Here is a 26,662-nt window from a genome sequence, read left to right on the forward strand (position 1 = left end):
TAATATTAAACTTGCATTGTAAACCCTTCATGCTGTTCATAAAAAACAAATGATCCTGTAATGTACTGCCATAACTTATCAGAGGTTAATTGTATTGAAATGTAATTCACATTAAAACCTATTTTTTAATAAATATAAAATTTTAGCATGTTGTATATCTTAGAAAACTAAAGTAAAATTAAAGAAAAAAAATCCTTATCTAGATAAGACAAAATGCATGAAAGTTATCACCAACTTATTAAGTAAAGTTCTACAACCATAAAGAAAAACAGACCATGTAATCATGTTTTAATATAAATTTTATTTGCAGGACATACGCAAAAAGCCATACAACATCATCAGCTTCACATTACAAAGCAGACACATCCAGAAATCTGGGCATTAGATTCTCTCTAAAATTAAATACCCTCAATAAGACGTGGACAAATATATATATAAAAACTATAAATTAAGGAATTTAGAATATCCACACATTCTGTAGTAGATTGCACGAGGACGGAGATATAATGCTGCCAGTGAAGGCAAATTTAGTTTTAAATGTGAGTTAGAGAGGCTCAAAGGAATCTATTCTGTGACTTTATTTCTTATTAAATATTATTAAAACTACTCCGTGTTACTGGTTTAGAGTGACACTTCAACATAGCTGTGGCCCAGTTTGTGGAGGGCACGTGTGATAGCATAACAAACAGTACAACAAATGACATGAATATAATCCAGGCTCAATCCACATCTGTGAGGTTCATCAATGGTTTCTGTGGTCCAGTGACTAAATCAAAATTTCCACTTTGGTGCAACATGAAGTGGGTCATACTCACTCTGCAGTTGTGTGAAAAAGTGATGAACATAAACATTTTCAGACTCACGACTACTTCTGCCAGGTCTGGAAAGTTTGTCTTCAGCAGTAATCAGAGAAAACCAAACACCTGAACTGCTAATTTCTGACCTGATGTAACCCGTGCGTCCACTAAATGGGTTCTCCTCAAGATGCAGTGTTAAGGGAAAGACCTGGCTCTGAATTATTTAGCTTATATTAAGGATATTAAAACCAGTGGTCTTTAGTCAACACTAAACAAAACAGAAGAGATGAAGCATGTTTAACCCTGAAAACTGTTATCTTTCAAGTTAAAATTCACTGGTGCAGCTGTTTTTACATAACTTATCATTACTCTATTTGTTTTTATATTCCTAATGACAAGTTTTTTCTTGGGTGTCCACGAGAAGACCTACATAAATAGTTTATTGGTTCAGCTACAAGAATGAGATGAGAAATCCTTACCCAACAGGAAAAAACACATCAAAACAAAGATTTCAAGTTATCTGGCTTTAAGTTGTTACACCATTCAGTTGTTTGCTCACTGAAACATTAAATGAATCTGTTATTTGACCTGTCAGAGATTGTAAAGGATAAATAAAAGTTATTTCTCTCCTTTTTAAGTAGTTTATGACACAACACACTATTGAGCTCATACAGTGGGTAAAATAAGTATTGAACGCTTCAACTTTTTTCTCATCACATTTATTTCCAAAGCTGCAATGCAAACAAAATTTCTACCAGACATTGGTATTAACTCAAATAATCCACACATGGAAAGAAATTACAACGTTTAGGTCCCTAAATAATGATTATGTGGAATTAAGTACGATAACACAGGAAAAAAAGTATTGAGCACGCTAACTGAGACTCATCTAATACTTAGTGGAGAAGCCTTTGTTTGCAATGACAGCTTCCAGACGCTTCTTGTATGTTTGAACTAATGGACCACACTGCTCAGGTGTGATTTTGGCCCATTCCTCTGCACAGATTGTCTTTAAATCTTGAATATTCTATGGTGCCCTCTGGTGAACCCTTTTCTTTAGTTCTTTCCACAAATGTTCAATTGGATTAAAGTCAGGTGATTGACAAGGCCATTCTAACAGATTGATTTTCTTTTTTTGAAACCATTTGAGAGTCAACTTTGCCCTGTGATTTGGATCGTTGTCCTGCTGGAAGGTCCAGCCACGTTTCATCTTCATAATCCTGGTGGATGGCAGCAGATTCATATCAAGAATTTCCCCATACATGGCTCCATTCATTGCTCTGTCAATTATATGAAGTTTGCCAACACCATGAGATGAGAAACAACCCCATGCCATGATGCTTCACCTCCAAACTTCACTGTTGGTGTAGTGTTTTTTGGCTGATGTGCAGAGCCATTTCTCCTCCAAACATGGTCTGTAGTATGACAGCCCAAAAGTTCAATTTTGGTCTCATCTGACCAGACAACATTCTCCCAGTATTCTACAGGCTTGTCAAGATGCTGTTTAGCAAACTTTAAACCAGCTTCAACATGCCTTTTCTGGAGGAATGGAGTCTTGCGGGCTGAGCGTCCACAGAGGCCATGGCGGTGGAGTGCATTGCCTCTTGTTTTCTCTGTAACAATTGTACCTGCTGCCTCCAAGTCTTTCTGGAGCACTTTCAGGGTGGTCCTTGGCTCGTTGAGTACTCTTCTGACTATCTTTCTGACTCCCTGGTCAGAAATCTTCAAGGAGCTCCTGTGTGTGGCCTGTTGATGGTAAGGTGGTGCTTCTTCCACTTGTGAATAATGGCCCCAACGGTGCTGACTGGAATATTCAGGTGCTTTGATATAAGTCTGTAACCAGTTCCATTCTGATGCTGAGCAACAATCAGGTTGTGAATGTCTTCAGAGAGCTCTTTGCCTTTACCCATCATGAGGTGTGTTGTATTTAACTGCTTGGTGAAAAAATCGACCTTTTTATAGGACCATCAATTTGCTCTAGCCCAGCTGATGTTGGTTTGCTCTAATTGGAAGTTCAAGTAATAATTACTGACAGATTTCAGGTGGTATGGTGCATTTCCTTGCCAAAGTATACAGCCTTTCCATGGTTTGTTCAATACTTTTTTCCTGTGTTATCGACTTAATTCCACATAATCATTATTTATGGACCTGAAGATTGTGATTTCTTTTCATGTGTGGATTATTTGAGTTAATACCAATGTCTGGTAGAAATTTTGTTTGAACTGCATCTTTGGAAATAAATGTGATGAGAAAAAAGTTGACGCGCTCAATACTTATTTTCCCCACTGTATGTGACAGCTTTAAGAATCTTACATTTCAGAAGCCCTCTAAGCTGGTTATGTCGCAAAATCTCTTCATCATAAATATCTATCAGGGAGAGGATTTGAATGGTTATTTTGCTGATAGAAATGACAAATAAAATGTACACTCTCTGTTTAGTTTTGGCCCAGTTTTTGACGCTAAAGAAACATCTTTGAAACACAGAATATCTATGAAAGTGCTCCACTCCTCAGTTTCATCTTTCTCCCAGAAACTCGACATCAACAGCCAACCCATCACACTCTGAGTTGCACAGTATTGCCTTTTCATTCGCCCATCATTCATGCTTCTTTGAGCTTATTACAGTGTTACACAATACCTGTGAAATGAAACTTAAGATGTAAAGAGTCTGGAGAGAACGGTTGGCTTTGCCCACATTTTTTTGGTAATCAGGTCACTCATTCATCGCTGCCTCAGTAAAATATCCTCCTCGTCATTCTCACATCTCCTCCTCACATTCACTCCTACTCCATTTTGGATCTCTCCATCTTGGTTTTAAGGATTTCCTGCAAAAAGAGGACACATATTTTGTTCAGCCATGTGACTGTGGCGCTATCCTACCACAAACAGAGGAAATGGGATCATGGGACTAGCATGGGGGAGCTCAAAACAGTCCTCACCTCTTCTTCATCCAGCATCACAGGGAGCGCTCTGTATGGGGAGAAAACACAGAAGGAGGCAGTGAGTGCAGCAGCAGTTCAAGCACGGGTCAAACATTTAAAATATTCTCTCCTGCTTCTTTTTGCTTTAGAGATGTAGTTAGTTGTACGCTGAAAGTATATCTTTTCAGCCAGCGCTGTAATGCACTTACATAAGCCACGATAATATGACTTTCTAAGACGGATTAACTTTTTAAGCCGAAACCTTGCTCTCAAAAATTCCAGGTATGTAAAACAGTTAAAGTGTATTTTTTTAAGCTTACAGGCACCGTCCTCGCTTAGTGTGTCGGCTTAATGTTTAACTTACACATCAGCAACAGTTGTAGGAATGTTCTCCTCCACCCATTTCAGGTCTTCATCCTGGCAAAAGCAGAGTTTGAAGTAAAAATAAAGACATTTTGTGAAAGGAATTAAATAAATGTAAAGAAAGAAGAGGGTTATAACCTCACCTCTTTGCTCAGCAGCTTCTGGGAACCATTCGTGTCGGGCTTTGAGCCCCTCATCTTCATGCCCTCTGTGAAAAAGAAACAGGAATCAGAAAGAAGTCGCTCATCCAATAACCAGATTAAGCCAGAACTCCTTTATTAAATTGTATGATGGGATGAAAGTTTTTGGATAAATCTGCTCTGAACTTATCCGTATGAGCAGATAAGAGACGTCAACCTGCCCCTCTGAAATGAAAAGTCTTAAAACGACACAAAAACCCATGATGCGTAGGTTGACGAGGTTGTTTTCACGATCATCTGTAAAGGAGCGCTACAGAGTACACAAACTCAAATGACGGAGAAATCTAACTTTTTGTAGATTAATCAGAAAAGTTTGAGCATTTTCAGCCTGGATGGACTTAAAACTCAATGATTTTATCTCATCAAGTTGGATTCCCTTTCACGTAAATGGTTTTAATTGACCGCATGGTACAAATGAGCTTATATTCATGAGAAGAGATCTGAAGTAATATCCCATCAAGGTGTCCGCTCTTTCCCTGGAATCATTTTCTAGGACATTTTCAGCCACTATATCGACAACTTATCCTGCCATACACAAATACATTCCCCTGTCGCCCTCATTCTTTGGAAGTGCTTTGTTCCACAGCTGTAACTTAATGTGCAATCCATAGCTGTAGTTTATCTATGAAAATAATCCTGTTAATCTAATCTAATCTTGTTGATAGGCGCCCAAGTGGCTGCCTGTTACAGCAGCTCTCTCTTCTTTGTCTGTTTCTTTAATTTTTTCATCTCTTTTGTCATCTCTGCATTTGGAGTGGACCATTCCTTTGTATGGCTCATTTGTTGGTCGTGGACACCAAACTGGTTTTGTCTCCAGAGATATTTTTACTATTTTTGCTCCTGTGTTTGATCCTACATGTAACCATGGCTGCATTGTTTACATGTGAAATCAGCTGTTAGCAGCCTGTAGCATGTCAATGCTAACTGGTGCAAGGCCAGATGTTTCCCCACAAGGTGAGGAGAAGGAAATGAGGGCAATGTGCTGGTTCTCAGGTGTGAGCCAAGAAGTGACAACATGGACCTGTCCTTCCATCCATCGTTATTGGGAACATAAGATCTAGCTCCAATAAGATGGACGAGCTAGCTGTGCTAACCCAGCAACAGAGGGAACACCAGAGGGCAGAGTAGCATCACAGACATGGCTATCGGAGCTAACATCAGACACCAACGCCACATTGGAAGAGCTTCACCTGCTGTGAGCAGACAGGATCCAGGAGACAGAGACTGAACAGACTGCTGAAGAAGCTCAGTCCTGGACCCTGTGGAGGTGGAGGCTGGCTGAACTGGACAATGATGGACAAGCTGTCAGCATCTATTTTCTTATGGAGCTTTTAGCACTTTCTATACATTTTCATACTTTTATCTTATTGATTGCTGCTGTGACTCCTGAATTTCCACTTGGGGATAAATAAAGTATATTCTATTCTATTCTATTCTATTCTATTCTATTCTATTCTATTCTCTTCTATTCTATTCTATTCTATTCTATTTTCTTGACAAACTGAAGTTTTTCATGTGCTGCCTAGAAGTAGAGAAGCGCTGTGCCGTATCCGTCATAATTTTTCTGCATAATTTAACCATTTCCAGGACATTAGACCTCCTTTCTTATTTTCCAGATAATTTTCCATAACTGAAAAATTGGTCTTTAACTTCCCAGATTTTCCAGGACACGTGGGAACCCTGCCTTTATACCCTAAAAACAATAAGAGAGGCAAACTGACCCATTTGTACAATGAGGAGCAGTGCTGACTAAAAAAAGAGATGATAAATGTTCACCAACAACTATTTTTCTCCATGAAGACAAAGCCAGGCCACAATATTTTATGGACATTAAACTCTGATGGATATTACTCTGCTTTGTAAGTGATGATGATGATGATTGTGGTGGACTGTCAGTCATTGAAAATCCATGATATTTTCCCTCAAAGTGTCTAATTTGACTGATTTTGCAGCAGAAAGCACAAGCAAAAGTTTTACCAAATGCCTCGTTCAGCATGGGCTCCTTGGCCTCTTCTTCTTCATCGTCCTCATCAATCAGAGGAGAATGGGAGAATCTGGGAGGAAACAACACATGATATTAAAACAGCCTCTGGAAAATCAAAGGGACAGACTTGGTACACGCCTCCAAATACCCCCTGACCTCTGGCTGTTAGCGGAGGGCCGCAGCAGCACCATGATCACCAGCAGGATAGTGGAGAAGAGCAGGCGCCAGAAGGCATCATCTACCCACAAGTCCCTCCAACCCTGAGGGCGGATAAAAGTAGATCAGAGTGAATAAAGAAACAGAGCTGAAACACAACATACAGATCTATGTGTGACAAACTGACCCTCTGACAGTCCACCAGCTTGAAGACTTTGGTGGTCCAGATGATGAAGATGATGGAAGCTGAGGACACAAAGTAAACAGCGTCACTTCGGTTTTTGTAAACAGATGCTTATCAAAAGGTAATCCCAGCAGGCGAGAATGTAAATACATGATAAGCAAAGTGTTTGAAACACGAAAAACCTCTACTGAATATTATAGAGGGATTATTTGTATATCAACAACGGCGGATGTGCGCACAACTTGGGTGCACAGAAGCACTGCGGAGTATAATGGTTTGTCAACGGATGTGGAGGAGTTAACCACCAAAAAACACATTTTTTAACTTAATTTCATCAATTTGACGGACGGTAAAATGCTCCCAGGTTTGTGAAATAGCGGTGAGTGGACAGAAGAGATCAGCAAGTGGACAGATATTAGGTGAGAGAGGAAACACAACTCTCACTCGATGCTCATGACTGCATTATCCGTGGACACTTATCAGACTGTGACAGACCAGGATGTAAACATCGTTTCATAATATTCCCTAATTTTACTTTGGTAATAAAATTTGTTTCTGTTAATCATAATTTATAGCTTCACTCATTATTTACTGTCCATATTGAGTCCATGTTTGGTCAGAACCTCAGCCCCAAACCAACTTTTTCATTAAATAAACAAAGTTAAATCTGGATTTTGAGTATCAGCAGTTATTATTGTTTGTTTGCAGTCAAACCTGGTTAACTGAGGTTGGATAAAGAATACACGTTTAATTACACACACGCAGACGTCGCTGGTGTTTCAGTGTAAAGTGTGACCCTGTTAACTGGTGGCTCTCGGCCGTCAGTGAAAGTCACCACTCAGCATGGTCGCTATTAACGCCGAAACACCGGTTGCGCTGTAACGGTCGAAACTTGACAGAAGTTGCTTCTATTGTGTAGAATTGTTTTTGACAGCTGTCCACAGAAAAACTGTATATTTTGATGCTACTAACAGGTTGAATTTAGTGTTTAAAAAACGCTAACTTGTCTTAATGAATGGAGCTAAATGCTGCTTCTGCGGCCGAGATGTGTGCTCATCTTTACGATGATGTAGACTGATAATCCCTCTGTATGTCTGCTGATAAATTCAAAATTAATTACAACCTTTATTTTTAAAGCACTTTTTAGAAAGGTAGACAATAAAGTGTTTTACATGGACGGCACAATAAAAATGGGTGAAAGAAATCTTTGGTAAACGGAATTTGATTTTCTGGTTTGAATCAAGCTTATCTTCATAGAGTGTAAAAAAAATGGACGTCATCTTGTTGGGCTCGGAGTGTGGTCGCCACAAAAACTGCTCCCCCTGGTGGCTGTCTGCAGTATAGGTCAAAGAATCTATCTCCCCAGTCATTCCAGATGGGCTGTGGTCAAACTTTTAGAAATTAATACACCTCTCAAAAATTCCCAAAGCCAATTGTTGTGGTGATTTGAAGATATTATTTGGCTGTCTTGTATTCAAGTCCTCTTTAACACTAGAAGTCCCACAGCCCAGCCATTTGGCTTTTCTACCTTCCATGCCCAAGGGGCAGCCAAGTGGCTGGATTAGTCTAGAATCAACATCTCTACTTTAGGTGTGAACAGCCATCTGATCACCATTGTTTTGTAAATGAGGCAATTACTTTCTCCTGAACTACTGAAAAAGGAAAAGATGTTGCTGTGCCTTCACCTGAAAAAACCAATGTGTTGTAATGTTATGAGAGAGAGGTAGAGGTTTAGAACTAGTATAAAATGTTAATGACTTCATTTTATGTTCAACAGGCTATAATTAGTCCACTTTTGTGATCACGACAGAAAGTTATTTTCCCCTCCCTTCTCAGTATGAGGTCAACACAGTTTATGAATTTTATTTCTTGCTGAGATTTATTACTGATGCACAGGTTGAGTAAATGAACTATCATGGGCCGTAAGTGAGCTTTTTATCCACATGGGTCCCTAGTTTAGCCATCGGTCACAGCCACATCCACCCTTCCCCCTTACATCCAGTTGGCCTGCTTTTACATATTCCATCCATCTTTCTAACTATTTCTTTTCTTATTCTATTGTTTTTACCAGGATTGTCTGTGTTTCTCAGGAGTTAATGTCAAATATGGGTAGATGAAGATAAACTTTATCCAGGCTACTCAAAGCACCCCATGTCAACTTTGCATGCTTGAGACTCAACGCTCTCTTATGGTGAAAAAAACACCGGATCTTTTTCTTTTAATATTCATGTCTTTAAAGTTAGATCTTTGGGTGGCACCAGTGTGCGTGCGTGCGTGCGTGTGTGTGTGTGTGTGTGTGTGTGTGTGTGTGTGTGTGTGTGTGTGTGTGTGTGTGTGTGTGTGTGTGTGTGTGTGTGTGTGTGTGTGCATTTGTAAAATGTGAACCAATAGTTATACAAGCAGATATATTGTCAAAAAAATAGCAGCCATGAAAACAGTGAACCTGACGGGAGCTTGTGACGGAGGCAGTCAGTTCAGTTTAGGTTTCTTTTATGTAGCAGCTTACAATGTTCACAGTCGCACAAAAGGGTGTACACACATAAACAAAGTTCTATCAAGAAGAAGAATATAGAGATAGTATAGCTATAAAAAAAAAACAACTTCAAAATAAATATAGTAAACTTAAACTAAACAGTCAACAGCTGTTTTGGACAAGGGCACTCTAATACGGGTTATGGAAGAAATATTTTTTTCTAATTATATCAGAGATACTTACAGCTCTACTTGCCTCACACTCCGGCAGCCCGATGCAAAAAGTTTCAGTAGATGTTGGAAGCTTCCAGGCTCTTTTCAGGCACACCCCTCCCCCCTGATCATGTATCACATCTATGGACTGCCAATCTGTCAGGTAAGGGCTGCATTTGCAAAACAATGGTGGCTAATTGAAGGCCGTTCAGTTGTACATTCTAACTGAGCAGCCTTTTGGCTGTCCTCTAGGCATTGCAGCAGGGGTAAGAAAACCCTGGGACTTCTAGTGTTAATCTGAAAAGTTTTGTTTTCATTAGTTATAAGAGGTTAAAAATGAGGTTTTGAGTTTATCCCGCCGGAGGTAGAAGTGGCCGAAAACGGAGGAGAGTTTTAAAAGAATCATGAGGAGTCTTCATGTTGTGTTAAGTTCTGGTGCCCCCTTTGGTTGAAACTGGTAGTGCACTTTGGGATGAAGACTGCATTACCCATGAGCACCATCATCCTCCGTGGTTAAGATGTGGGTATCTTTCAAGCTTGTGTTTGTGGATGTAGGAAATACATCAACACAGATTTTTTTTACCCTAACCCTACTTTGTCTTTGTTTACGGGAAACTTTCAGCAGGATGCAGAGAGAAGAGGAAACGTTTTATAGTCAAATTTATCTGGTGAAACAGATCTGTTCTCAGAGAAAATGAACTTAATTCAGTGACAATCAAAAAATAAAAAACACAAAGCTTTTTTTCCTGCTTTGTTGAAACTGATACCATATTTTGAGTTCTCGTCTTGCATATTTGTAAGTTTTCCTGGTTTTATTTACCACTTCACCCCACAGTATATCCATGTATTACATCACCCTCCACATTAGCACTGTTATTTTATTCTTTTAAAGCCTTTTGAAGTTACTTAAAGCTTGATTTTACTCCTTTTAGCAGCCGCAGCAGACTCACCGAGAACAGAGAAGATGAGCGTGTTGGTGAAGTGCTGGTACAAGGAGAGTTTCACCACGTTCCTGCGCAGCTTCAAGAGACGAGTCGTTTGGGACAGACTGATGAAGATGTGGGCGGAAATTAAGGCAAAAAGACATTCAATTGGAGGCTTGAGTGTGAAAACGCAAACCCTGATAGGTGAGGAGTGTGTTTGCTGGCTGGTAAAGGATATCCACCACATGACGCAGGAGTCGATGAGGGAGAGGCTGAGATTAGCCACCAGGGCCACCGTCCCGTAGAAACCCTGGGTAAAAAAGAGAAAAGTCAGATCTTTGAAACAAGATACAGCTCAATTCTGTCTCCTGATTCCTCTTCCATATGTTACTGCATAACTCTGTGCTACACCTGAAAATCACTCTCAGATCTAACTCGTCATAGATTATGAACAGGCAGATATACACTCACCGGCCACTTTGTTAGGCACACCAGTCCAACTGCTTGTTAACACAAATTTCTAATCAGTTCAAACCGAGCATCATTATGGAGAAGAAAGGTGATTTAAGGGACTTTGAACGTGGCATGGTTGTTGGTCTGAGTATTTCAGAAACTGCTGATCTACTTGGATTTTAACCCACAACCATCTCTAGGGTTTAAAGAGAATGGTCCCAAAAAGAGAAAATATCCAGTGAGCAGCAGTTCTGTGGGACAAAATGCCTTGTTGATGCCAGAGGTCAGAGGAGAATGGACAGACTGGTTGGAGCTGATAGAAAGGCAACAGTAACTCAAATAACCACTGGTTACAACCGAGGTCTGCAGAAGAGCATCTCTGAACGCACAACACGTCCAACCTTGAGGCAGATGGGCTACAGCAGCAGAAGACCACACCGGGTGACCCTCCTGTCAGCTAAGAACAGGAAACTGAGGCTACAATTCACACAGCAACACCAAAACTGGACAATAGAAGATTGGAAAAACGTTGCCTGGTCTGATGAGTCTGGATTTCTGCTCCACATTCAGATGGTAGGGTCAGAATTTGGCCTCAACAACATGAAAGCATGGATCCATCCTGCCTTGTATCAACGGTTCAGGCTGCTGCTGCTGGTGTAATGGTGTGGGGGATATTTTCTTGGCTCACTTTGGGCCCCTTAGTACCAACTGAGCATGGTTTAAAGTCCACAGCCTACCTGAGTATTGTTGCTGACCATGTCCATCCCTTTATGAGCACAGTGTACCCATCTTCTGATGGCTACTTCCAGCAGGATAACGCTCCATGTCATAAAGCTGGAATCATCTCAGACTGCTTTCTTCAACATGACAATGAGTTCCCTGTACTCAAATGTCCTCCACAGTCCCCAGATCTCAATCCAATAGAGCACCTTTGGGATGTGGTGGAACGGGAGATTCTCATCATGGATGTTCAGACGACAAATCTGCAGCAACTGTGTGATGCTATCATGTCAATATGGACCAAACTCTCTGAGGAATGTTTCCAGTACCTTGTTGAATCTATGCCACCAAGGATTGAGGCAGCTCTAAGGGCAAAAGGGGTCCAACCCAGTACTAGCAAGGTGTACCTAATAAAGGGACCAGTGAGTGTATAAAGCTAAGGCTAATTTATGGGGCGATACTTACACCTGTCACTCTTAAAACTCCTTCCACAGAGGAGAAAATCAGGTAGAGAAGTCCCACAGCGACTAACCGGTGCACCGTGGTGCCCAACCTGGGCCTGACGAGAGAAAGAAGTCAGAGGATTAAAATTAAAGTTTACATTTTTCAAGAGTAACCACTCTTTAGTCTGCCAAAATTTAGCAACAGCAAGTTACTCTGTTGTGAAAGTCAGTGATGAAGAGAGACCTCACCTGACTATGCCATAACCGAGGCTGACAATGAGGACCAGGATACGGGCCAGAGATCTTTTGAGAGCAGAGAGCAGCTCAGCAAAAATGACAGCACCTTGAACTGTGGAGCAGAGAAGCACAAATGTTTCATTAAAACAAACTGAAGTAAAGAGGAACACAGAAAAAAGCAAAGGTCAGGAATCAAATCTTAAAATGCTGAATTTGGGTGAAGCTGCAAAAAGGCAGGAGCTGCGTGATTCATGACAGACTCATAAATCAACCAACCGTAGTCTCCTTTGTAGCGGATGCTCTGATACTCGGAGTAAAACACGGCTTTCTCCAGCATGCCCAGGATGATGACAGCGCCGATCCAGAACTGGATCCGCAGCAGATCTCTCCAGTAGCAGGCGCACCAGAAGAGCCAGAGGGCCCCGAAAAACACGTAGACGATGCACATGATCATGAAGAACTGAGACGAAGGAGGAGAGAAAGGTGTAGAGCTGAAATATGAATCCATCTGATTCTACAAAGCTTCACTTGGAGCATACACACCATCATGAGAGGCCAGTCTGCTGGAGAGGAGAAGTCATGTGGTCCCTTCATCTCCACCTTCACTGAGGACAGAGAAACAACAAAGTGACTTCTGCTTATTCCTTTCACATTTCTGTAACCCAGAGAAACAAAGAGGGATGTTTCTTACTTGAGAAGGCAAAGCCCAGCTGCTCTGCGTCTGGGTCTACATCCTCCATTCCTCTGAACAGCGGCTGAACCTTCACGATGAACAGATACGGGCTGTCCTCCCAGGCTTTGGCCACGGCGCCGATATCCTGTAAAGAAACACGTTTATGAGAAACGGTTAAAAAAGGTTAACGTGAATAAAGTGCTAACAAACATTTTCTCTTTTGACTCATGAGGCCTTGGCTGTTTCCCAAACCGCCTACTACACTAGCAGTGCCGACTATTTTGGCCAAAATTCAGTCTGTAGTAGGAAGAGGTGTGAAAAAAATACTGATATGGAAATTTATAGTGATACTTTAGCCTTTGATACAACTCTTAATATCAACATTGTCATAAAAATAAAAAATCATATTTTAGCTGAGTTGGAAGTAAAATACGACTTCTGCACTTCGACTGCAGTAGATGGCGCCATAGAGCTACTACCCTGTATGTTGCAAGTAGATTGTATATTAAATATCATCTCAAAGTATATTTAGAATATTTAACTTCCTCTTATTATTGTTATTATAAAAAGTTATTATTTGATTTCTAAACTTGATAATGTGGGGTTTTGTTGCACTGAGCAAGTGAGTATGCCATAGACATTCCTTAGTTCTTTTAATTTTGAGAAAAATTCTGATGTACATAAACATCATCACTATTTTTTCTTACTTTACTGTGCACAATATCGCAATACATCCTTTGGTAAAACTTGCAAAATCTGCAGTATGTCAAAAATCCCAGGATGTCGAACTGATCCTGGAAAATTTCTCAGTATGCGACAGACCAGTCTACCCCGCATACTGTTTCCCAGAATGGATGACTCTTGTGCTGTTTGTCTATGCAGGTGGTAGGTTTTGGCGAATTACCGCCACCTACTGGAATGAGTCGGCATTACAACTACAATACAACAACACTAACCTTAGACAATGGGTGGCCAACCAGTCAGAGACCAAGAACCTCAAAAATTACTGTGGTACTACAAAAAGCCACATCATACACGTGGTCTTACAAAAGCACTTCCTCTCACATAAACGAAATGGCATAAATAAGAAATCCATAGATTTCCGATTTTCAAAGCGAGATTTGTTGTGTTTGTGTGTTTAAATTTGTATTTGGAGCCATTTCAAAGACAAATTTCTGTTTTTACTGCAGAAGAGACAAAGTTCCATTTATCTTTCTATGAGCACATGAGATTGAGAGGAGCATAGGTAGAGAAGGGAAACTGAAACTTAAGTATGAATCTCATCACCCAAGTATTGATCAATACTGATCCCAACGTAGGCATCAATATATCAATATTTTAGATTGATCAGCACACCACTACTCATAACAATATATAAATATATATTTCTTATGAATGGATCGAAGAGCCGCACACTGAAAGACAAAGACCCACAATATAAGCCGCAGTTTGGCCACCCCTGCTTTAGATGGTCTGTGAGATAGACGTGAAGTGATGCAAAAGATACACAAATCTTGTTACTTCCAGTTATAAAAGAAGCCTCTTTACCTCTTCATCACAGCCCAAGTAAACTACTGATTCACTTTTTAAACCATATGTAGAATATAGAGAAGTGGTTTACCATCAGCTGTAAAAGTAAAAAATCAATTCCAGATTTATTTTCAATAAAGGATATCACTTTTTTTAAAAGTTGTTTTTTGGGCTTTTGTGCCTTTAATTAGATAGTAGAGAGGATAGTGGATAGAGCAGGAACCCTAGACCACTTGAGGGTAAACCTCATGGAGCTTGTCCTTAACCAGTAAACAATATAACCTTTGGTGTAGGATTTAAATCAAATATGATGATTCTACTATGATATGATTAAAAAAAATGACTAAAATGCCAATATTTACCAAAACGTTGTGTTGTACATTTATAATAAAGGCATTTTCCCAAACTGAAAACCAGAGTAGTATACTGCAAAACAGACCCAACAGACCAGTCATACAATATACTACATACAAAAGCAATAAGCAGTACGCAGTGCCTTCATATTACATTCACATGAAGTATGTAGTAAGCGGTTTGGATAACAGCCCTTGTGTTGATTTGGGATCCTAGGTGTGTCTTACCGGCTTGTCGGGCCACACGGCACTCTGATTGGACGGTTCACTCTGAACAAACAACAGACAGGAAGTGTGAGAGACAACCAGGTATACACACATTGAACAGCTTTTTTAACATCATGATTAAGCTCTTGTCACGTTGACTCACCTTTGGGCTGCTGAGGGGCTGGTACGGGTTGAAGTCAGGATAATACACCTACAACAGAGCCAAGAAAGAAATGATTGTCGGATGAATAAGAGGAAGAGAAAGAAACCGTTTTTTATTGTGGTATCATCCTTTGTCTTTGTGCTCACTGTGTTAGAAACAAACCTTGGGTGAGAAAAGTGACGAGCAGTTCTCAAAGTACATGTATCCCTGACTGTAGAAACCGGTCCAGCCGTCTTTCAGCATGTGGTCCATCCCAAACATGTTCATGGCTTTGTTATCCTGCACAGAGTAGAAAGAGACAGATTTAATACGCAGACATTTTGATCCACCATAAAATTCATTTTGCAGGAGAAACCCAATCCCTGCCCCCAGGGTGGGTGAAGTATCTAAAGTAAATAAAGGATTTGTTTAAAAACTCCTCAGCATCCACGTGATGTGACTAAAATCACACTCTCCTTCTCGGTGTCAACACAAACAGATGAGCTATGTCAGCCAAAAGTAAACACTCACAGGCGTGTTGAAGACCTCGTTGTAGCAGACAGAGGAGCGCAGGTACCAGCTGATGTTGAAGGCCACGTTTCTGTCACATGACGCAGTGTCGCCCTGGACTGCAGAGAGATAAAACACGACAATTTGGATGAAGAACAGATTACTGGAGCTGTGTTTTCAAAGTTTCTTCTGAGATACTTGCTGAGTTTTTTTTTTTTTAAGTCTGCTTAAACATGTTATAACTCTCTGGTTTAATGTGCAAATGGTTCCAGGTGGTTAAAGAAACAGTCATGAGACTTTTCTCTAACTTTCTCACACTTCCTTTATTTATTTCTCAAAGAGGGCTCTGACTCATTATGTTTTCTGAGGAATGATAAAGATGAGACACCTTGCTCGACAACAAGGCAGCACAGGTTTTGGCTGGGCTTGAGAGATAAAGTATGTTTGCAAGTATGAAAGATATGTTTTTATAAGTCGACGCCTGTCATCCACACGAAACCAGTTTTAGGTTATTGAAAACTATGGCCAAAGAGAAGATTTTGGACAACTGGTTTTGTTAAGACGCAGGGGAAAGTGAGTTTTTGGTTCTCTAGTGTCACAGCTGAGTAACGGGGTTTCATCCTGATTGGATGGCATGGGTTTCACGTCTCAAAAACACTGCCAAAAATGGGTTTGGCATGCTTCAAACTGCACTCACCAGCTGATCTGCCCGGTGCGTGTGGACAAAAGTATTTTGAAAATCAAATGAGGGTGTTTGAAAATACCCAGCTACGCGCGGACAAGGCCTCAGATCTTCATGTCTGTGGATCTGTGACCTTGCTGCACATTTCCTGAATCATTTGAAGAAGTAATCCAAAATTTGCCTCATGTCCAACCAAGTCCAAAAGAATGAGTCAGCGTAGCTGGGGCTCGAGTCAACGCTTTTTATTACTTCTTCTTCTTTTTTCTTGTTATCATTATTTTTTTTAAACAGCTTGAGTGTGAATCATACAGTTTGAAATCATCTTATGTCGCTGACTAATTTTCAGAGAAAAAGGGAGGGAGGGAATGACACAGGTCCTTTTCTCTGAAGCACTTTTAAAAACCTTATTTGACCTTTACAGAAACACAGGCGTGATGTGCCTGAGTGTGACACTCCTGGGATTCAGGTCAAACAACTTTACAATCCTTAAAAGCAGCAGTCAAACACGAAGGCATGAGGACAACAGTGAGTCATACATGAGAGCAAAGATATGAAACATAGTCTCAAACAAATACAGGTCATTTTAGAATCTATCTGCAGAAATGATAAATGAGTTTGAATAGCAGTTAGTTTTATAAGCAGGCAGACCTTATCAACATCCTGAAACTGATAACACGTCCACAAGAGGCTAAAACACCTCAGGCCTGTAGAGGAGCTGCTGGTTCAAATCCCTCTGGTTTAAAGGTCCCAAATTATGCAAAAATCACTTTATTAAGTCTTTGCCGACGTCAGCGATTCCCTTTTTTGACCAATCAGGAGCAAGTCTGACCTGATTGGTCCACTGGAGCAGATACGCCCGAATCCCCTCCCCGGAAGGAGAATGCCAAAGTTGAAGAGCCATCACTGCTCTGTTTTTGGCTGTAAACGGCCACATAGTTCCATGCACAAGCTTCCCATCTCTGAAGAAGACAAGACTAAGTGGATAAAGTTCATTTATCGTGGAAATGTTCCAGCTACACTCAGTAAAACTGTGCATGTGTGTGCTAGTCACTTCACAGCCGACTGCTTTTCCAACTTTGGACAGTACAACAGAGAGCTAGCAAATAGACTGGTCCTGAATCCAGGCGCATTACCAACCATCCACCAACAAACCTCAGACCCTGGAAATGTGAGTATTTTAAATGCTGTGTGCTGTGGAGCAGATGTAAGAGCTTTTCCTCAGTGTACCCCCTGTCTCTGTGTTAGCTTCAGGATGCTAACTGTAGCTGCAGTTAGCCTGTTGTTTTAGCCTGTAATGTTACGGTAAACGAGCTTCGCTGTTTTCTAAACATTGTGCACTCGGAGCTCGTGGCGCCGCTCTCAGTGATGTGGAAGAGCGGGGCGGTATCAGCGGTGGCTCGTTTACATATGAAGGCCACGCCCACTAAATCAGAGCGTTCTGAACAGAGGGGCTATGAGAGCCTGTGTTGTTTGTAATCGTTAATCTTTGTCATCTTTTGCCATGTCTCCCCTTGTTGCTTCACACACTTACATTACTTTTCATTTCTGCTGCCACCAAAAATGGACTTTTTAAGCTTTTATCTGTTCGCACATACCAATAAAGTGCATCCCTAAAGCAAATATTAGAAGAAGGGCTCAGATTGCTTACACTTCATGAAGATGGTGGTGTTGGCGTACAGCGTCTTTCGAAACACCGCATCCTGTGTCTGAAAAACAGCACAACAACAATGACAAGTCAGAGATGTTTTGCAACTCGAGCATGGGGGTAAAATATAAGTGACACATAGCTATCACCAATTTATTTGTACACATTTTCAGGAGGATGTTATTCTCCGAAAGATAGCATCACTGGGTGTATGTAAAAGTTCTGTGCATAAAATAATTCAGTAAAAAGCAACATTAGCTACATATTAATCCTATATCAATAATCATGTAAGCTGCTTATAAACATAAAGATAAACCACTTTCAGGGGTTTATTTGTTAAACATTAGGCTGAGTTTTCCCTTTTACAACCCTTACAGCTCTTTTATATTTTTACTATTTAACAAGCCACGAAAAACTCTATAATTAAAGCAGGAAAATAACACAAATTCATAAAGATAACACTGTTTTTTGTCTGCAGAGGTGAATTCCCTTTGTGTGAAAATGTCCTGTATTACAGTGAGTGGTATCATACATCTGTGCAGCTGTATTCACAGGTTTATTCACATTTTAACAACGATTATTACGGTTTTAAATGCCAATGCAATAATTCAGCGCAGTTCTTATTACACATCTTAGTACACAGACCGGATAAACCTGACCTGCGCTGGGTGTTTATGAGAACATGTATCATTAAGTGTGATGCTACAGGCTAGTTAGCTTCCCGGCTAACAGCTGCTAACAGATGATTTACAGTACCACGGCGTCAGGCTCAGTATGAGGCTGGATGTGTGTTTTCAGTGTGTGACACTCACCGAGTTGATGTCGACCGTCCATGTGGAGACCTCTGCCGCAGTCCCGAGGCGGAAAACTAGCGCTAAAAGCAGCAAACATGACCTATCCATCTGTTTACCTGGCATCATGGTTTGAGCATCTACAGTAGTTCTTGTCAGCCTCGTATCCGCCTCCAGTTCCGGTGTCCAGAGCGCTGCTGGACACAACGCCTGCTCCATCCACCAGAGGGCGACAGAACTCACAAATATATCTGTCATGTGTTTGCCTCATTTTTAAATAGGTTGTTTGTGGAATAGGATCAGGGACGCTAAAAAAAGAAACAAAACAAAAAAAGCGTCCAAAATATTTATTATCACATTTTTTTTTAGGAAAAAGTCAGAATTTTGTACGGAAGAGGATCAGGGTCACTGAAAAAAGTCCATAAACATATTTCTATTTTTATTTTATTACTACTTTTTTTTCAGTGAAAAAAGCCAAAATACTGAAATTACAATCAGAAAAAATCTGAATGTTTAAGTACTATTTTTTTCTGAGAAAACAGTTGAAATCTGAGATTCAATTCAGAAATCTAAGATTAAAATTGAAATTCTGAGAAAAAACAGAGTTCTGAGAATAAATTCAAAATTCAGATTTTAATCTCAGAATACCATTTTTTTCTTCTCAGAAAAAAATAGTAAGCAAAAAAGGTATTTGGATTTTTTTTCAGTGGCCCTAATCCTTTTGTAATATGCTCAATCAAGTAACTCAAATTGATTTTATTTGAACATTTAACTCCCTATATTTCTCAAATAATAATAATAAAAATAATAATAATAATAATGATAATAATAATAATTACAATTATTATAATAAACTCATCAGAATTACAGCTTTAATACAGTTAGTTTAATTTGTAGTGGTGCAAATCTCAGACTATTCTTGTACTTTGGTTTATTGTCAGAGTAATAATCAGTGAATATCAACTCAAAATTTTGTGTCATTTATTTATGAATTATTTTTTGTGGGTTTTTTATTTTTTTTGTAAGATTAAAAAATATTTTAACTGTTTTTTTAATCTAAGAAATAGTAGCAACCCTCAACTTCATTTCTGACAAGATTCAGCAAAATCATAAAAAAATATGCTCAGTTCTACTTTAGCTACCCAAAAGGTAAAGTTCTTGAAAGGGTTCGACAGAAAGACAGAAAGAGACAGAAAGTATGGAAAAACACTTTCAATGTGTTTATTCAACATGAACTTTCTTCTGTTGATTCTTGTTTTTTGTTTTTTTTCTCGAAACATCGACTCTCCTCTTTTATCCAGGCTGGGGACACTAGTCAGAAATTCTGAAATAAACAGAATATAACAGGAGCTTAATACTGTTTACAACTGGGGCAGCCATCTTTGATTGTAAACTCAGGGGTGGTGTGGATCCACTAACTTCCAAGTGAGAAAATCCGACTTCAGGGGGCTTTCCAGTTGAAATTTCCCACTCAGAACTACAAATGGAAGGCACCATCAGATCAGTACGAGATTTCACATCAGAGTCTCCGAACTTCAAAAAAGTCGCTTGATTTATCCCTAGGCGCTTTTTTTGAAAAAGAGTCACTAGAGGGGTCTGAAAAGTTGCTAAATGTAGCAAAAAAATCACTAAGTTAGCAATACTGGCTGGATATGCCTCTTGATAGAGTGGACAGTGTGGCGCCTCCATTTACCATTGTACAGTTTTGAAGCCAAAGGCGCCGCCATTGGTAGCAGTTGTGCAGCCAGAGTCTGCACAGTAAAGACTGTGAGGGATTCTGGGAGAATCTGAGCGGAGTTAGGTGAAAAAAATAATAATCATTTTTTCTTTTGTGAGTCTAATCATTTCTTGACTTTATCTCCTGAAATATTTTACAATCCCTGAAAAAAATACACACGATTGGCATCTGGCAATCATCGTTACATGAGATGTAAATTCGATTTTTAACCCGTTATAACTAATAAAAACAGAACATTTCAGATAAAAGAGGACCTGAATACAAGTCAGCCAAATGATATCTTCAAATCACCACAACAACTGGATGTGAGAAACAATTCTACGAGGTGTATTAATATTTTTAAGTTTGACCACAGCCCATCTGGAATGACTGGAGAGCTGGATTTTTTAACCTATACTGCAGCCGGCCACCAGGGGGAGCAGTTTATGTGGCGACCTTACTTCAAGCAAGATGACGTTCATTTTTTTTACAGTCTTTGGGTACAACAGTGTGGAGGGAGGCACAAGAGTGATTGGACATAACCTCACAGTGAGGGCTTTTCACCTGCCTGGACAGACAGACGAACAGAGGCCTGTAAAGCATCAGTGCAAAATGAACTGCAGAACTGCAACCTGCAGTCTATAAAGGTGCACTATCCCTTGCAGGGCGGACTGGACAGTTCATTATTTTACGGCGTTTTGATGCATCTCACATGATCGACGCGATCAAAGGTCTGGACAGTCAGCTGTTATTATACAGCTTTCATTCAGCAGATGCTTTTGTCCAAAGCAGCGTACAACACAAGCAAGAATTTAGATGGAAGGGAAAATTACATAGGGTAATTATTAAACAGCCTGTGACTACAATAAGGCACAGAACCCCTTAAGATCCTCTTTCCAGAGCCCTTCAAGCCTAATCTCCTCTTCCATTAAAAAGCCATTAAAACCTTTTTCTTCTCAAACACATCAATTGCCCCATGAGAGATTAATAAAGTCGTCTGAATCTGAATCTGAACTTCCACGCCATCAGCAGCGCACAGGCGCCCACTCCTGCAGCCACAATGTACTTTGTGTTCACAGGCAGAGCGCGAGAGGCCGTCCTCTCCTCTGGTGAAACAGGTTTCATCTCTTTGGATGCTTCACCATTCACAATTTGTGCTGGATCTTGGACGGCGAGGTCAAGGATGGATGGCTCCCCGGACACGTGCACAACGTGCTCCAGCACCTCCTGCGATCCCAAACTCGGAGCAGGAGACTCGTAGTGGTTTTCCTCTGGCTCATTGTGGGTAGTATCGATGCCGTTCTCCTGGCAGGGCAGAGCAGACTCTGACTTCTCAGTGGAGGAGCTGACTGCAGAACATGCAGGAGTGTAGCTGGAGGTCAAGGCGTCTTCTTCAGCTGTGCTTATCTGCAGACGGCCGCTATCACCTGAGTAAGGCTCAGCAGGTGGGCTGGGTGCACGGATGGTAGGGCTGTCGTGGTTTTGTGGATGGACACTGATGAGTTCTCCAGGTTTGCTCAGACACACGCTGCTGTCGGCACAGAGGGGGGTGTCTGGCACAGCTGCAGCAGCAATGGCAGCAGCAGGAGTTGGGGAATTTGGAGCAGCAGCTTCTGCCTTTGGGATGCTTTCAACAGCCTGAAAGGGACAAAAAAGAGGAAACAAGTTAGTTTTTAGTGTTTTGACATCCTGTTTAAATTTGTGCATATGAATAAACTAGGGAAACTGCCTCAAAGGGGGCAATAGGTATGAATGTAAAGCATGAAACTGGTCAAACTGTTGTTGGATATTCAGTTATTGTTATAAAAGTTTTCACATGTTACAGGTTTTTGCAGAGCTGCATGTTAAATGAACATATTTGGATATTCACCTGTTCAGTCAGAGCTTCAGATGTCTCCTCAGGCTCCAGGGTTGCAGCAGAAGGGGGAGTGGTGTCCTGGATCGGAGGCTTCTCTGGAGTCGTCACAGAGACTGGAGCACCAACAGTTGGTGTTCTCACATTATTATCCTGGCAGATATTCTGGATGTCTGATTCAGAGTTTTCCTCCGGCTCCTGGTGAGAAATAATCTCTGTGTTTGGAGGAGAAGCACTCCTCTGAATATGAGGGGTTTCAGGAGAAGGAGGAGGTGTAGATGGAGGAGGAGCCACATCAATCTGAGCTGCCTTTGGAGGATCAGCCACTGGCTCAGGTGGGGGAACATCCTCAGGAGCCGGGGCTGCCGAGCTCTGGGGGGCCTGTGGCTGCACAGGGATTTCCACGGGGGGTGAGGGCTGTGCTGCTGGTCCAGGAGGAGCTGATGCTTCAGCTGGTGAAGCAGCAGCAGCCTGGCTGTTCCCACCACTTTCTGGCACGGGAGGATGACTGACAGATGGCGCTGGATGGACGTGTGCCCGAACAACAGTCGTTGGAGGAGAACCGGGGGTGGAATCTGGGGCAAAGCAGACAATGTTGTCATTAATGTCTGTTCTGAATGCAAACTGCTAACGCTAACACTGAGCTACACAGAAATTCCTTCAGTCATCAGTTTCCCATTCATAAGGTTTTGATCTCTGTCATTGCATAACAGCAAAAGCTCAACAGGACTACCCAGAAGTCTTTGCAGATGTGTAATTTAAGCTTTATTCAACTCTACAAAGTAATATTTTCTTTACTATTATATGGACTCACGTGTCTAAAGCTAAACTATAAATGAAGTAAAACAGTCCACAGTGATAAGTAACTGACTTGCTGACTTTTGACTCACTGCTGGCTCCTATCAGAGGATAGTACTCGGCTTTCATCTCAGCTGCGATGGTCCATTGCTCACACGCCTCGAGTGCTTGGATGAGCTGCTCTGGCCAGCTCTCTCTTCTCTTCAGACAGTCCAGGAGCAGCATCATGCTGTCTTGGTTCCCACAAGTCTCCCTTCTTGCCTCAATGTTTTCCTAAATTCAGACAGGAAAAATCTTACATCAACATGGTGGACTTAAAACCCTGCAGATTAAGACAAAAATACCAAACTTTTACACAAACAATTACCAAACCTAAACATTTTAACACTAAATGAAATCATTAAACAAGTTCACATCTGAAATTATTGTCATTAAACTTTTAAAATTTCATGTGTATGAGACACTCAGGTTTTGTTCCTGCATTACTTGAAAATTATGCAGTCTACTGAAATATTATCCGCTCATTGATTGACAGAATAGATCTCTTGGATGTTCCTGAACACATCATCAGTGAAGTAACCCGGGGTCCTTGAGTGTTTCTTGAGAGGTTCCATTAGTGCCAAAAATATGTCGATGACTTTTAAGACGTACTATTTATGTCAAAAACATGTCATTTGTACCGTCTGTGTCTACTGTGCACGTGACATGACCTTTGTTAATGTCTATTGAATGTTGAACTGTCGTGTCATTTGAATTTGTCATTACATCGTGTCCTCATGATGTGTCATTTGACAAAGTGCCGTTACTATGCATCGTTTGACAATGTCGTTGCTATGCATCGTTACCTTGTGTCGTCTGACAACTTTGTTATGCTTTACGACCCAAACAATACAAAACTTAGATTACTTTTATAATAATTTTATTAAAGTATTAGCTTCTATATTGTAAGTGCATAGCAACAACATTGTCAAACGACACATAGTAATGACACATGGTCATAAAGCTGTCAAATGACACATTATGACGAAACAATGTAGTAACAAAGTCAAACCACAAGAACAGTTCAACATTCAATAGACATAGACAAATGTCATGTCACATGCAAAGTAGACATAATGCACATGAAGACATATATTTAGCACAAATGGAAGCCCAATGTTTTGGGTTTTTTAACATCAGATACTCTCACCCAGGTGACCCCGCCATGGTTGATCAGTCCCTACTTGTGTTTAGGTGGCATTTGCTAATGGATCTCCTTTCTTCATCCAGAGCCATCTCGAGGCTTTTTCTGCTTCCTCCGTGATGCTCTTGATGGGTCTTCTCCTCTCCAGTCCAGTGATGCCCAGTGCACTCATTGTTTTGTAGAGTGATTGCACAGCAAACCCTCTGCAGCCAGTCACAATGGTCATACGCTTAGCCCACCAGCCCTGCTTGCGGAAGTCAGACCACCTCCTCTTTCTCTGGCCTCATCCAGACGGTCCTCCCACTGTTTTGTAAGCTCCAACAAGATGATGCTCTTCCTCTCCTCTAAAACCAGCAGGACGTGTGGCCTCAGGGAGGTTGCAGTAATGTGCTGGGGGAAGCTGCTTCTCCAGGTTGACAGGCAGCTGCCAGTCCTGTGATGTTGGCAAGAGACCTGGTGGGTTCCTGGCTCCTGTGTCTCTTTGCAGCTGCTCTCCAGCCTCCACGGAGGTGATTACCTGTGTGGTGGGGCGGGACCGTCTGCTGCTGCTGATTCCCATGCTGATGGCCTCCACAATGGATTTCAGAACCTGGTTGTGACGCCAGGTTCTAACCCTGCCCAAGAGCTCCTGGACAGCAGGATGTGCTCCAATGTGCCCCTGCCTGAGCAGAAGCTGATAAATATCAAATCTGTGCTGCTCCAGAGCCTTCCAATACATAGATTTTTCCCATATTTTTCAAATAATCCCAACCTCACTTTAGGGTCTTTGAACCAAATAAAACCTACCCTGTCATGATCTGTCAAACAAGGCAGGTGAGGGATTATCTCCCTCACATCCACACTGGACACGATCCTCTTCCTATTATGCCGCAGGTATCCGTTGTACAGTTTGTCCCTGGCATATGACATCTGTGAGAGGACAGAGCAGATGAGAACATAAAAATAATGAAGACTTATTTACATTTTGCACAGATTGTAGTTTGTTTAGTTTTTATAAACTCTAACTCTTTCCTTTTCTAATATAACCATTTTTATCTACATGTGAGAGGAAAAAAACACCAAAAACACTTTTATTGTTCACAGCCATCACTGACACGCGGGGATTTTTTTTTATACAATGAAAGTGAAAATGAAAGTGAAGGTCAGTCTGCCTGCAGCATAGATAGCTTAGCAGGAAAAGGACGTTTTTTGCTCTTTCTGTTTTATTTTCCTGATGGAAGTTATCGTTACCCCCTTTAAATTTGAGCTTTTATCTCACCAGGTAAGCAACGATAATATTACATTAGCTTGTTATCACGGAGGCTTTGGCCAAGATAGCAGCAACATAGTGTTTAAAAAAGCCCAAAGGTTAAAAAATACAGATACAAAAACAAATGAAAGCGATATAAAGCTCTCATTACATCAAAAACTATGTGACTCAACACAGCCTTTATGATTACACCAAGCTAGCGGTTACAACCTACGTCCAAGCTACTTCAATATCAAAATAAGACACAACCCAACTAAAGTCATCGCTCTCTCCAGGTCAAGCACACTGCAAACGTTAAAATTTGAAATGGAAACACACATTTATCGATACAACTTTAGATTCGTGGTGCTTACCTTTCGTGTTTTTATGCCCCACGAGTTATGACTTCTGTACAATAGGTAAACTCTTCTGTCACTGAACGCCGCGCCGTCCGTTGTCTTCCGGAACACATCTGCGCAGCTGTCACCCCGAGTTCCCGTTCTTTATTCCCATTGGACAATAGCGCCGTCAATCACCAAGTCGGCCAATCAGAGGGAGGTTATGCAGTAAAGCGGGTGGGAGTGGGAAATCCTGACCCCACTTATTACATTTCCTTAGCTGTGCGATTTCTGGTTGACAGAAAAGGAGAGGGGTCGACAGAGGGTCAGGGTCAAGCTGTGTCACTCATACTTTGAGAATAGACTTTGTGTAGCTCACATATGACTAGTCCAACGCCATTTTTTGCTGAAAATATAATTACTATTCCACATCAAATAACACAGGAGCACAAAAACTGACTGTGGTGGATAATAATCAGGCATATTTATTAATTTTCTTAATATATATATATAATAATTCTTAGAATTAAAATTTAATCATTCAATTTGCTAATCACCTCAGAGTTCACTAGAGTGAATCTATTATGAGTGTGGTATCTTCACCACATATCAGCAAAACAAACAAACAAACTAACCTAGGAGGTAAAAGGATAGTGACACAGTTTATTTATACCTATAAATAAGTTTTTAAATGGTAGTAGTTGGGTTTTTAGTGCCATTCATGATCCAAAATATTTGTGACAATCAACAAAAATACATAAAAAAAACTTGATTTTAATATTAATATCTTAAAAGTCATATTTACACAGATACTGATAATTATTTTTAAATTCATACTTCTCAAAAAAGAAGGGTCAATAAGCAGTTTTTGCCTAGCTGCATTCTATGACCTCACCCCTTGGTGTCACTACATTCCACATTACATTGACTTCAAGCTGTGCAGT

At 40.7% G+C, this 26,662-nt stretch overlaps 2 protein-coding genes across 3 annotated transcripts; both read right to left on the reverse strand.

Annotated features, from left to right (window-relative positions):
* Nucleotides 1-292: 292 nt before the first annotated feature.
* On the reverse strand, nt 293-18,781 carry LOC141806861 (transmembrane protein 87A-like). Its single transcript, XM_074692549.1, has 20 exons — nt 18,621-18,781; nt 17,812-17,869; nt 15,503-15,600; nt 15,155-15,271; nt 14,993-15,040; nt 14,851-14,892; nt 12,758-12,884; nt 12,610-12,671; nt 12,343-12,526; nt 12,079-12,178; nt 11,852-11,945; nt 10,450-10,523; nt 10,241-10,347; nt 6,609-6,667; nt 6,422-6,525; nt 6,259-6,335; nt 4,225-4,289; nt 4,083-4,135; nt 3,737-3,767; nt 293-3,622 (listed from the first exon to the last, which is right to left on the reverse strand). Exons 1-20 carry the CDS (start codon nt 18,726-18,728, stop codon nt 3,581-3,583), a joined length of 1,650 nt encoding a protein of 549 aa, XP_074548650.1. The 5' UTR covers nt 18,729-18,781; the 3' UTR covers nt 293-3,580.
* Nucleotides 18,782-20,649: 1,868 nt separating this feature from the next.
* On the reverse strand, nt 20,650-25,842 carry LOC141806490 (uncharacterized). 2 transcript variants are annotated; one of them, XM_074692053.1, is made up of 5 exons: nt 25,755-25,842; nt 24,939-25,061; nt 23,062-23,242; nt 22,187-22,746; nt 20,650-21,954 (listed from the first exon to the last, which is right to left on the reverse strand). In XM_074692053.1, exons 2-5 carry the CDS (start codon nt 25,059-25,061, stop codon nt 21,301-21,303), a joined length of 1,518 nt encoding a protein of 505 aa, XP_074548154.1. In that variant the 5' UTR covers nt 25,755-25,842; the 3' UTR covers nt 20,650-21,300. The 2 variants fall into 2 exon arrangements, with proteins under 2 accessions (XP_074548154.1, XP_074548155.1); XM_074692054.1 differs by lacking the exons at nt 24,939-25,061; nt 25,755-25,842 and adding an exon at nt 24,159-24,884.
* Between the last annotated feature and the right edge of the window lie 820 nt (nt 25,843-26,662).

This window comes from Halichoeres trimaculatus, unplaced genomic scaffold, assembly GCF_033239565.1.
Source record: "Halichoeres trimaculatus isolate MK-OKI-2021-1 unplaced genomic scaffold, fHalTri1.1 fHalTri1_scaffold_17, whole genome shotgun sequence".
NCBI lineage: Eukaryota > Metazoa > Chordata > Actinopteri > Labriformes > Labridae > Halichoeres > Halichoeres trimaculatus.

Excerpts from the sequence above, each read along its gene's own strand:
- LOC141806861 (XM_074692549.1), bottom strand. The coding sequence starts at position 18,728 with ATGATGCCAGGTAAACAGATGGATAGGTCATGTTTGCTGCTTTTAGCG. Across the intron at positions 12,527-12,609 it reads CAGACTGGCCTCTCATGATG|TTCTTCATGATCATGTGCAT; the intron begins GTGTGTATGCTC and ends CCTTCGTCTCAG. Across the intron at positions 12,179-12,342 it reads CCGCTACAAAGGAGACTACG|TTCAAGGTGCTGTCATTTTT; the intron begins GTTGGTTGATTT and ends TCTGCTCCACAG.
- LOC141806490 (XM_074692053.1), bottom strand. The coding sequence starts at position 25,061 with ATGTCATATGCCAGGGACAAACTGTACAACGGATACCTGCGGCATAAT. Across the intron at positions 22,747-23,061 it reads TCCTCTGATAGGAGCCAGCA|ATTCCACCCCCGGTTCTCCT; the intron begins GTGAGTCAAAAG and ends GCTTTGCCCCAG. Across the intron at positions 21,955-22,186 it reads CTGAAGCTCTGACTGAACAG|GCTGTTGAAAGCATCCCAAA; the intron begins GTGAATATCCAA and ends TGTCCCTTTCAG.